This window comes from Plectropomus leopardus, chromosome 18, assembly GCF_026936395.1.
Source record: "Plectropomus leopardus strain MGB_pleo_1.0 chromosome 18, ASM2693639v1, whole genome shotgun sequence".
In the NCBI taxonomy this organism is placed as follows: Eukaryota; Metazoa; Chordata; class Actinopteri; order Perciformes; family Serranidae; genus Plectropomus; species Plectropomus leopardus.
The window spans coordinates 23,399,130-23,412,129 of NC_142193.1; the positions used below are offsets into that span (position 1 = coordinate 23,399,130).

General features: G+C 38.0%; 1 long non-coding RNA gene and 2 gene segments (V, D, J or C); 1 reads left to right on the top strand and 2 right to left on the bottom strand.

The window, feature by feature from the left end:
* Positions 1–13,000, top strand: part of LOC148186498 (uncharacterized) — a 117,304-nt gene that overhangs the window by 79,003 nt on the left and 25,301 nt on the right. The window contains exon 2 of the long non-coding RNA XR_015779682.1: positions 2,785–2,837. This is a non-coding gene — a long non-coding RNA (uncharacterized LOC148186498). The remainder of the gene's footprint in view (positions 1–2,784; positions 2,838–13,000) is intronic.
* LOC148186502 (immunoglobulin heavy variable 3-30-3-like) lies at positions 224–776 on the bottom strand. The segment is given in 2 exon segments: positions 224–546; positions 648–776. Coding segments are annotated over 2 exon segments (351 nt in total).
* Positions 8,991–10,631, bottom strand: LOC148186503 (Ig heavy chain V region XIG14-like). The segment is given in 2 exon segments: positions 8,991–10,384; positions 10,486–10,631. Coding segments are annotated over 2 exon segments (351 nt in total).

Consider the following 13,000-nt stretch of genomic DNA (forward strand, 5'->3'; position numbering starts at 1 on the left):
TACAGTGACAAAGCAGTTGTTTAGATGTCAGTGTACATAAATTGATGTAAAGGCTGCTTTTAGATTTATCTATGAACCATTTTTTTTAAAAAACAATCTTAAAACTGTTTCTCTCTTTACTGTATCAGTGAGCTGGTGTTGAAATCATTAGTGGTCTGAGGGCTCCTCCTCTGGCAGTTTCATGTCACAAGTGTTCAGGCACTGAGGGGTTTTTGTTCAGGTCTACTGATGGTTTGTGTTACTGTGACTCTCTGGCACAGTAATACACAGCAGAGTCTTCAGGCTGCAGATTCTGTCCATTTAGGGTCACTGTGTTGCTGGAAGAGTCAACACTGATACTGAACTTGTTCTTCAGTGAATCTTTGTAGTTTGGGGTGCATCCAACACAGTTAAATCCAATCCACTCCAGTCCTTTCCCTGCAGGCTGTCTGATCCAATGTGTGGCATAGCTGCTTAGATCATAAGAGACCTGACAGGTGATGGTCAGACGTTGACCTGGCTGCACAGTCACAGAGGCTGGCTGTGTCAGCTGTTGACACTTCACACCTGTGGAGGGAAACATGTTGAATATTGAATCAGTGTAATGAGAGTGAACAGTCAGTGTGCTGTGATCATACTGTCAGTGTCTCTGCCTCAGTGAGACTCACAGGATCCAGCAGCCAGCAGCAGCAGCAGAGCTACAGAGAACATGGTTGGTGTTGAAGGTGATCTGATGGGAGCTTCTCTTCTTCTGCTGCAGCTGACAGCATGATATCAAGTCTTTATAGCAGACTGTGAGGAAGTTCACTTTGCATAGAGAAGGACACTGACAGGCTATAAGAGAAGGATGAACTGTCACATGAAGTCCAGGCTTGCAACTGAGTCACAGACATTAATTTTGGCATGAATGAAAATGTATGATTTGATAGAACAACTTCAATTGTAGTTTTTTTTTTTCTGCAAAACTTCTTTGTCAGATAAATCAAATGACGATTTATACAATCAGGTCAACAGACTATTACCTTTGTTTGTTTATAACATGTGGGGGAGCTTTGACAAAACTTGTCAACATTAACTACTTTTAGATTCATGTATGTGTGTTGAGGATGCTGGACTAAAATTTATTTCTTTGAATGTGAGTGTAGACTTGTTTTGGCATGTTTGGTTTTTGTACAGCATTACTCCTTCCTCTCTTTTTGTACAGCTGCTCAACCACCTTCAGTCACTGTGTGTCTCGAGCACAATAATAAACAGCAGTATCTTCAGTCTTCAGACTGTTCATCTGCAGATACACCTGCTGTCTGCTGTCGTCTCTGGAGATGGTGAACCGGCCTTTAACTGACTGAGAGTAGGCGATGTTGCTACTATCATAAATAGAGGCAACCCACTCCAGTCCTTTTCCAGGAGCCTGTCTGACCCATCCCATCCAGTGGCCAGCAATGTTAAATCCAGAGGCTGTACAGGTCAATTGGTGGGATTCTCCAGGCCTTTTAATCGCTGGTTCAGATTCTGTTAGAGTCTGACCATCAACACCTGTAAGACCAAAAATAAGACATGAATGTTATGTTACTTTGGTAGCACAGGTGGAAATATGTCACATTAAGATCAGATAAAATCTTCACCTGCCCAGCAGATAGTTAACAGCAGCAGTCCTGTCCTGTAGTCCATCATGTTAAACTGTGTGTCCACTGTTGTCTGTCCTCCTCTCTGCAGTCAGATAAGTAGAGGTGGAAGATATCTGAGTTTTGCATTGACTCCTCCTCACACGGAGGTGGAAAAAAAATGAGTTTTGCTTTGATCGTAGTTGTTGTATGGTGAAAATAAAGAATGAAAATTTCAAACAACAAACATATTAAGGAACAAGATTTTATCAGGTTTCTTAAAACAGAAATTATGAAGGCTCTGTTTTGCATTGTGGTCGCTCATGTTTAATAGTTTAGCTACATAAAACTATTTTATATGACAACCATTAATTACATTAATTTTTTTTTTTTTACATATGATTTATTTATGAGATTTTCAAGAAATTTTTAATTACATTAATTTTGTAGCCCCATTTATGTGTGTTTCCTATTTTAAAAATTTTAATCAACTTTAACCAAGGTTCAAGCAATCATTAGATAAGTGAACATAAAAACCTCAAAATTGAAATTCATTAAAATTTGCAGACAGCAAATTAATTTGCATATAGGTGATCAAATCTGTGGAATGAAAGCAAAGGGCAATAAGACCTGAAAAAAATATGGATGAAGGTGTGAAAATTTTTGAAATACAGCTAACAATGCCATCTGTGTGATGAAGGCCCCAACCATGAGCAACCTGAAAAAATGAATGTTTCTTTCTTAAAACCAGGAAACAACACACGCATGACATTACAATTTTAACAATCTAAGATTATACCTAGTCTCATGTCACGATATTGATTTACTATGGATACATTTCCTGCTCCTATTCAATACTGTTTCAAAATAATATTACAAACAATACACTGTGCTTGTTTTCTGTGGAGGTTTTTGTGCAGCTGCTCCACTGTCTTCAGTCACTGTGTTTCTCGAGCACAGAAATAAACAGCAGAATCTTCTGCAGTCAGACTCTTGATCTCGAGGTACTCAGTGCTGCTGGACACATCTTCAGTCATGATGAAACGGCTTTGAAAGGAGCTGCCATAGCTGGCAGAGTTTGAACCTGAGTCCATCTTCCCAATCCACTCCAGAGCTTGCCCTGGCCTCTGTCGTATCCAGTGAAGATAGTTGTCTGTCATGCTGTAACCAGATATAATACATGACATCTTCACTGTCTCTGCAGGTCTCTTCACCTCAGAGGGGGACTGGTCCAGTTTGATCTCACTCCAAACTCCTGTAAGTAAATAAACAATCATTTTAAATTAAACATGTAAATCAGAGGTTACATAATTACAAAAGCAATAAATCAGAATTGATTTTCTCACCATGAAAAGAAACTGAAAATAAAAAACTCAAGATAATTATATTATCCACTGTGTGATAAGCACTGTAGTTCAGTGCTTTCTGATCTGACTGTTTTAGAAATATATAAAACTGTCCCAGTGTTCTTCCACAACTTTCTGATGGTGTGTTTATAAGAGATAAAGAGTTTGCATAGACCTCCCTCTACAGGTTTGAAAAGACAACATGTGACACAGATTCATTTCCATAAACAGAGTAACTCTACAGCTCAGAGGAAACTGTAAATTATCAAAGTCCTGGCAACTAATTTCTGAACCGACGGAAAATAATGGGACATACGACTTTCATGTTCTATTATGAAAATGTTCAACAATGGTGTAGCAGTTTAAAAAAAATAATATTGGCTATATTATAAAAGGCAAATTTACATCCTATTTTTGTATTTGTGAAGGGACAGAGCTACTGATTAAGTTATTGATACATTTTCATTTTTTATCCATTTGCAAAGGAAATGGAAAAGTTTTTATCATCCTATGTAGGCAGTGAAATACACAAAAATAAATTTATGAAAACATGTCATATGCTTTTTGTATGGAGAGAAAATGTATCTTTTCTAAGCCTCTTCTATACTGACGTCGACTGTAGTGGAAGTCAAATAAGACTTAAACATTTAATTTTATCAGCTCACCAAAATGTGTCTTCATTAATGTTCATATTAAGGTCGTGTGTGTGTGGTTGAGTCACATGGTTGCTGGGTATTTGTGCAGGTCTGTTGTTGGTTTGTATCACTGTGGGATAACGTACACAGTAATACACAGCTGTGTCCTCAGGCTGCAGATTCTGTCCTGTTAATGTCACTGAGCTTGTAGAAGTGCGTGTGTGGTAGAGGAACTTGTTCTTCAGAGCATCATTTTGACGAAAGGTACCTCCACCCCACCGATGTAAAATCCAGTCCATTGGTTTTCCTTCACGCTGTCTGATCCAGCCTGTTGCGTAGCTGTCATCAGTCAAAGAATAACCAGAGACCTGACAGGTGATGGTCAAAGACTGTCCAGGCTGCGCGACCAGTGAGTCTGGCTGGATGAGGCTGATACTGTTCACACCTGTGGAAACACAAATCAACATTATCTCCATCATTCATCTGACTATTCAGTGTTTCTAATGTGTTTGTGAGTGAGAATCCACTGAAAGCTCCTCACAGGATCCAGCTGCCAGCAGCAGTATCAGAGCTACAGGGAACATGGTTGATGTTGAAGCTGAGCCGATGTGAGCTCTTCTGTCCTCTCACTGACACACACACACTTCCTTATGAGTAACTTTTATTTGCATATTGTTGAATAATCATAGGAATTTAAATCGAATAATTTAATGGTATAAACAGCGCGTCCTCTCTAACGACATGGTAGTGAAATAGTTTAGTAAGGAACATGATTTTAGCATCAAGATGGTGAAATTGTTAATTTTTTTTAAGGAACATGTTGGGGTTTTTTTTATGAAAGGTATTTTATAGATTTAATTGTCACCGTGGCCTAAAGGTTTTTTGCGCATCTGTATCACTGCTATGATTATATTTCACTAACAATATGTATAGAAACTAATGAAGTTAGTACAGCTCAATGCAGAAAGACTCAGTTATGTCTGATACAGAGCTTTGTAAAGCAGTTTTGACTGTAGTTTAGTTTATATTTTAAATACAGTAACAGCTAATAAAGATGTTGCTGGAAATCATGACCAACTGTCTCAACAAACTGACAGAAAATATTCTGATGAATTGTGTTTTGTTGTTAGTTGGCCATCATTAAATGGAAATGTGATTTCAAAGCTCTGACATGCTTCAGTGCTTCTCACACAGAGATCAGTGTTGCTCAGTTTTTGTGCAGTTTCGTGGTCTTGTGTGTCACTGTGGCTCTCGTGCACAATAATAAACTGCTGAATCCTCTTGTTTGACACTGTTCACCTTTAAGTATACGAGATTTGTGGAAGTGTCTTTGGTGATGGCAAACTGGCCTTGGAGACTTTGGGCAAATATTGTGCCTGTTCCGCTATCAATGCGTCCGATCCATTCCAGTCCTTTCCCTGGTTTCTGACGGATCCAGTGCAGCCAAGCCAGAGGCAGTCCCTCCACTTTGCAGGACAGAGTGACTGTTCCTCCTGCTCTGCTGACCACTGGCTCTGAGGAGGTGAGGGACTGGCCCTGAGCAGCTGAAAGATACACAAAATTTAGATGACTCAGAGCCAGCAGACATCCAAAGCTCCTTTTCTCCTCCTCCGCCGTACGCTGACTTCACTCACCTGACATGAGAGCCAAGAGGACGACACTTTGTACCACTGTCATGGTGGAAACTTGAGTCTGGATTTGTAAAGGCTGTTATGATGGATATATATCGTGCAGGCAGAATGGGTGGGGAGTATGCATCAGAGTGTGAATTTGCATTATAGCAGCTGTAGTTTTTGGAGGATTGTCGGACTCAAAGAGAGAAAGAAAGTCCAAAACAGACTGAGACACCAACATTTATGTTGTTCAGCGTTTCTCCCTAAAAATGTTGTGTTAATGTCAGGATGAAGCGTGCCCAGAGAGGGTGTGAATATAAAAGTGTAGTTCAGGGTTTGAATGCCAGTCCATTAAGATCAATGAGATGAGATATTAATGTGTCCTCACAGTGACAGAAGAGAGAAGCTTGACACTGACTGCCATCTAGTGTTTTTATTAATGGAACTGCAGCCTGATTTTTTTCTACTATGTTGTTACTTCTTCTAGATAGCAAGTAATATTTGAGTCAAAGTGGTTCAAAATGTTGAGAGCGGCATTTATTTTATTCATATCAGGTAATTGGGTTCAGCAGTTTGTTTCAGTCTTTGGCTGTTATGCGAGGTAGTGGTGATTACATGAACACATTTTCTTTTAATTTGATTGATGGCTGATAATGATGTTTCCTCATGATTTTATTAGAAACCACAAAACCAAGTGTTGTTGTTCCTAGTGGTCCATCAGCAGAAGAAGAATGAGCGCTGTAGGTTTTTGTGCAGGTGTTCAACCAACTTCAGTCACTGTGGGTGTCGAGCACAATAATAAACAGCAGTATCTTCAGTCTTCAGACTGTTCATCTGCAGATACAGCTGCTGTCTGCTGTTGTCTCTGGAGATGGTGAACCGGCCTTTAACTGACTGAGAGTAGTAGATGCTGCTACTATCATATTTGATATTAGCGATCCATTCCGGTTCTTTTCCAGGAGCCTGTCTGACCCAGGCCATCCAGGAGCTAGCAAAGTTAAATCCAGAGGCTGTACAGGTCAGTTTGTGGGATTCTCCAGGCCTTTTAATCGCTGGTTCAGATTCTGTCAGAGTCTGACCATCAACACCTGTAAGACCAAAAATAAGACATGCATGTTATGTTACTTTGGTAGCACAGGTGGAAATATGTCAAATTAAGATTGTTGATTCTTCACCTGCACAGCAGATAGTTAACAGCAGCAGTCCTGTCCTATAGTCCATCATGTTAAACTGTGTGTCCACTGTTGTCTGTCCTCCTCTCTGCAGTCAGATAAGTAGAGGTGGAAGATATCTGAGTTTTGCATTGACTCCTCCTCACAGGGAGGTGGGAAAAAAAGTTTTGCTTTGATCGTAGTTAATGGTTTTGGTGAAAATGTTTCACTGGTAAAAATTAGAGGAAATTTAGATGAAAGTTAAAAGTTGTAGAATTTGTTTTTAGATCTTGTCACCCTTGTGTCTGTGTAGTTGGGACTGTAGAACCAAGAAAAATGAGTCTTTAATCCATTAAAATAATTGGTTTTCTCACCATAAACAGTAACTACAAATGGCAAATAGTCCCCATAAACACTGTATTTCAGTCCTTGAGCAGGTTTATTTATTAGGATGTGAACTGAAGCTGCTAATGAATCACAAATTTACATTTCACATAAAGAAAAGGTGGAATTTGAATTTCTGACAAACACACCTGGGAATATTTCCTGTAGTTTGATCATTTAACATCATTATGATGCTGGCTAAAGACTAATAATTTTAGTTACTAATGCAGTTATTATTCTGATTTTAAAAAAAAAACAAATAAAAAAAAATCAACACTGTTTGGGAAGAGAAACTGATTTTTTGACATTTTAGCTTTTAAATGTGAGCTGAATCACTTTAAAGGTTTTATATAAATACAGTGACAAAGCAGTTGTTTAAATGCTAGTGTACATAAATTGATGTAAAGGCTGATTTTAGATTTATCTATGAACCATTTTTTTTAAAAAACAATCTAAAATCTGTTTATCTCTTCTTTGTATCAGTGAGCTGGTGTTGAAATCATTAGTGGTCTGAGGGCTCCTCCTCTGGCAGTTTCATGTCACAAGTGTTCAGGCACTGAGGGGTTTTTGTTCAGGTCTACTGATGGTTTGTGTTACTGTGACTCTCTGGCACAGTAATACACAGCAGAGTCTTCAGGCTGCAGATTCTGTCCGTTTAGGGTCACTGTCTTGCTGGAAGAGTCTAAGTTAATACTGAACTTGTTCTTCAGTGAATCTTTAAAGGCAGAGCCCCCGGTATATTTCCATCCAATCCACTCCAGTCCTTTCCCTGCAGGCTGTCTGATCCAAGCTGTAGTGTAGAACAACCTCAATTGTCGTTTTTTTTTTTCTACGAAACCTCTTTGTCAGATAAATCAGATGACGATTTATACAATCAGGTCAACAGACTATTACCTTTCTTTGTTTATAACATGTGGGGGAGCTTTGACAAAACTTGTCAACATTAACCACTTTTAGATTCATGTATGTGTGTTGAGGATGTTGGACTAAAATTTATTTCTTTGAATGTGAGTTCAGACTTATTTTGGCATGTTTGGTTTTTGTACAGCATTACTCCTTCCTCTCTTTTTGTACAGCTGCTCAACCAGCTTCAGTCACTGTGTGTATCGAGCACAATAATAAACAGCAGTATCTTCAGTCTTCAGACTGTTCATCTGCAGATACACCTGCTGTCTGCTGTTGTCTCTGGAGATGGTGAACCGGCCTTGAACTGACTGAGAGTAGTAGATCTCACCACTGTCATATTTGATTATAGCAACCCACTCCAGTCCTTTTCCAGGAGCCTGTCTGACCCAGTTCATCCAGTAGTCAGCAAAGTTAAATCCAGAGGCTGTACAGGTCAATTTGTGGGATTCTCCAGGCCTTTTAATCGCTGGTTCAGATTCTGTCAGAGTCTGACCATCAACACCTGTAAGACCAAAAATAAGACATGCATGTTATGTTACTTTGGTAGCACAGGTGGAAATATGTCACATTAAGATCAGATAAAACCTTCACCTGCCCAGCAGATAGTTAACAGCAGCAGTCCTGTCCTATAGTCCATCATGTTAAACTGTGTGTCCACTGTTGTCTGTCCTCCTCTCTGCAGTCAGATAAGTAGAGGTGGAAGATATCTGAGTTTTGCATTGACTCCTCCTCAAGGGGAGGTTGGAAAAAAAAAGTTTTGCTTTGATCGTAGTTAATGTTTGGTGAAAACAGAGAATGAAAAGTCCAGGAATGAATCCTCCAATTGAGCTGATTTGTCTTACATTTTTTTAGTCTATAAGCATTATATCACCATATTTCTGTTAATAAAGCTTCACAGGTTAATTGTATTTTAGACAACAAGCATATTTAACAAGCAAGGCCAAATGAACCTTATTAAAACTGAATTTATGAAGGATCTGTTTTGTATTGCAGTTGCTCGTATTTAATAGTCCAGCTACATACAACTATTTTACAAGACAGCCATTGTCATACAGAGCATCCTAGATGATTTTATTCTTTTTTCCAGATTAATGTTGTAGCCCCATTTATATCAAGGTTCAAGAAATCATTAGATAAGTGAACATGCAAATCTTTCAAATGAAATCCATTAAAATGTGTGGACAGTAAATTAAAGTATGGATGATCAAAACTGTAAAAAGAAAGCACAGAGTTTTAGACCTGAAAAAATGTGGCTGAAGGGTTGAAAAATCATTAAAATACAGCTAACACTGCCATTGTGATGGAGGCCCCCTACCCATCAGCACCCCGAAAATGTCTTTTCTTTTTTTCTTCTTCTTTATTTCTCAAAACCAGGATAAGATAACACTTACATGATCTTACAATATCAAAAATCTTAGATATTATGTAGTCACATATTATGATATTAATGTAATATTGACAAATTTACCATCCCTTTACCATCCAGTACTGTTTTAGAATAATATTACAAACAGAATATTTCAGCACATTTGTGTATTTGTGTTGGCAGATGTTTAAATTGTGGAGGCCACAAATACATGAGTGTGTTTACAACCCTGAATAAAACAGTGATTACCTCTGACAGCTTAGAAGACCTGAAGAAGCTAATAAGACCAGCGGCTGTTTGAACTGAGAAAACTGAGGATATTCAGGCTGACACTGGTTTTGGTGGAAATGTTTCACTGTTAAAAATTAGATGAAATTCAGTTGAAGGATTAAAGTTGTAGAATTTGTTTTTAGATCTTGTCACCCTTGTGTCTGTGTAGTTGGGATTTCAGAACCAAGAAAAATGAGTCTTTAGTCCATTAAAATAATTGGTTTTCTCACCATAAACAGTAACTACAAATGGCAAATAGTCCCCATAAACACTGTATTTCAGTCCTTGAGCAGGTTTATTTATCAGAATGTGAACTGAAGCTGCTAATGAATCACAAATTTACATTTCACATAAAGAGAAAGTAGAATTTGAATTTTTGACAAACACACTTGAAATATTTCCTGTAGTTTGATCATTTAACATCATTATGAAGCTGGCTAAAGACTAATAATTTTAGTTACTTATGCAGTTAATTTTCTGATTTAAAAAACAAACAAAAATATCAACACTCTTCAGGAAGAGAAACTGATTTTTTGAGATTTCAGCTTTTAAATGTGAGCTGAATTACTTTAAAGGTTTTATACAAATACAGTGACAAAGCAGTTGTTTAGATGTCAGTGTACATAAATTGATGTAAAGGCTGCTTTTAGATTTATCTATGAACCATTTTTTTTAAAAAACAATCTTAAAACTGTTTCTCTCTTTACTGTATCAGTGAGCTGGTGTTGAAATCATTAGTGGTCTGAGGGCTCCTCCTCTGGCAGTTTCATGACACAAGTGTTCAGATACTGAGAGGTTTTTGTTCAGGTCTACTGATGGTTTGTGTTACTGTGACTCTCTGGCACAGTAATACACAGCAGAGTCTTCAGGCTGCAGATTCTGTCCATTTAGGGTCACTGTCTTGCTGGAAGAGTCTAAGTCAATACTAAACTTGTTCTTCAGTGAATCTTTGTAGTTTGGGGTGCATCCAACACAGTTAAATCCAATCCACTCCAGTCCTTTCCCTGCAGGCTGTCTGATCCAGTGTGTGTAGTAGCTGCTTAGAGAATAAGAGACCTGGCAGGTGATGGTCAGACGTTGACCTGGCTGCACAGTCACAGAGGCTGGCTGTGTCAGCTGTTCACACTTCACACCTGTGGAGGGAAACATGTTGAATATTGAATCAGTGTAATGAGAGTGAACAGTCAGTGTGCTGTGATCATACTGTCAGTGTCTCTGCCTCAGTGAGACTCACAGGATCCAGCAGCCAGCAGCAGCAGCAGAGCTACAGAGAACATGGTTGGTGTTGAAGGTGATCTGATGGGAGCTTCTCTTCTTCTGCTGCAGCTGACAGCATGATATCAAGTCTTTATAGCAGACTGTGAGGAAGTTCACTTTGCATAGAGAAGGACACTGACAGGCTATAAGAGAAGGATGAACTGTCACATGAAGTCCAGGCTTGCAACTGAGTCACAGACATTTATTTTGGCATGAACGAAAATGTATGATTTTATAGAACAACTTCAATTGTAGTTTGTTTGTTTTTTCTGCATAACTTCTTTGTCAGATAAATCAAATGACGATGTATACAATCAGGTCAACAGACTATTACCTTTCTTTGTGATTAACGTGGGGGAGCTTTGACAAAACTTGTAAACATGAACTACTTTTTGATTCATGTACGTGTTTTGAGGATGTTGGACTAAAATTTATTTCTTTGAATGAGTTCAGACTTGTTTTGGCATGTTTGGTTTTTGTACAGCATTACTCCTTCCTCTCTTTTTGTACAGCTGCTCAACCAGCTTCAGTCACTGTGTGTCTCGAGCACAATAATAAACAGCAGAATCTTCAGTCTTCAGACTGTTCATCTGCAGATACACCTGCTGTCTGCTGTTGTCTCTGGAGATGGTGAAGTGGCCTTTAACTGACTGAGAGTAGTAGATCTCACCACTGTCATATTTGATTAGAGCAACCCACTCCAGTCCTTTTCCAGGAGCCTGTCTGACCCAATGCATCCAGTAGCCAGCAAAGTTAAATCCAGAGGCTGTACAGGTCAATTTGTGGGATTCTCCAGGCCTTTTAATCGCTGGTTCAGATTCTGTCAGAGTCTGACCATCAACACCTGTAAGACCAAAAATAAGACATGCATGTTATGTTACTTTGGTAGCACAGGTAGAAATATGTCAAATAAAGGTCAGGAAAAACCTTCACCTGCCCAGCAGATAGTTAACAGCAGCAGTCCTGTCCTATAGTCCATCATGTTAAACTGTGTGTCCACTGTCCTCTGTCCTCCTCTCTGCAGTCAGATAAGTAGAGGTGGAAGATATCTGAGTTTTGCATTGACTCCTCCTCACAGGGAGGTGGAAAAAAAAGAGTTTTGCTTTGATCGTAGTTAATGTTTGGTGAAAACAGAGAATGAAAAGTCCAGGATTGAATCCTCCAATTGAGCTGATTTGTCTTACATTTTTTTTCAGTCAATAAGCATTATATCACCTTATTTCTTTTAATAAAACTTAACGTTTATTGTATTTTAGACAACAAGCATATTTAACAAGCAAGGCCAAATGAACCTTATTAAAACTGAATTTATGAAGGATCTGTTTTGTATTGCAGTTGCTCGTATTTAATAATCTAGCTACATACAACTATTTTACAAGACAGCCATTGTCATACAGAGCATCCTAGATTGTTATTTTATTCTTTTTTCCAGATTAATGTTGTAGCCCCATTTATATATGTCCCTGTTTTACAAATTTTAGTCAACTTTAATCAAGGTTCAAGAAATCATTAGATAAGTGAACATGCAAATCTTTCAAATGAAATCCATTAAAATGTGTGAACAGTAAATTAAAGTGAGTATGGGTGATCAAAACTGTAAAAAGAAAGCAAAGAGTTTTAGACCTGAAAAAATGTGGCAGAAGGGATGAAAAATAATTAAAATACGGCTAACACTGCCATCATTGTGATGGAGGCCCCCTACCCATCAGCACCCCGAAAAAATCTTTTCTTTTTTCTTCTTCTTTATTTCTCAAAACCAGGATAAGATAACACTTACACGATCTTACAATATCAAAAATCTTAGATGTTATGTAGTCTCATATTATGATATTAATGTAATATCGACAAATTGACCGTCCCTTTACCATCCAGTACTGTTTTAGAATAATATTACAAACAGAATATTTCAGCACATTTGTGTATTTGTGTTGGCAGATGTTTAAATTGTGGAGGCCTCAAATACATGAGTGTGTTTAAAGCCCTAAATAAAACAGTGATTACCTCTGACAGCTTAGAAGACCTGAAGAAGCTAATAAGACCAGCGGCTGTTTGAACTGAGAAAACTGAGGATATTCAAGCTGACACTGGTTTTGGTGAAAATGTTTCACTGTTAAAAATTAGATGAAATTCAGTTGAAGGATTAAAGTTGTAGAATTTGTTTTTAGATCTTGTCACCCTTGTGTCTGTGTAGTTGGGATTTCAGAACCAAGAAAAAAGAGTCTTTAGTCCTTTAAAATAATTGGTTTTCTCACCATAAACAGTAACTACAAATGGCAAATAGTCCTCATAAACACTGTATTTCAGTCCTTGAGCAGGTTTATTTATCAGAATGTGAACTGAAGCTGCTAATGAATCACAAATTTACATTTCACATAAAGAGAAAGTAGAATTTGAATTTTTGACAAACACACTTGAAATATTTCCTGTAGTTTGATCATTTAACATCATTATGATGCTGGCTAAAGACTAATAATTTTAGTTACTTATGCAGT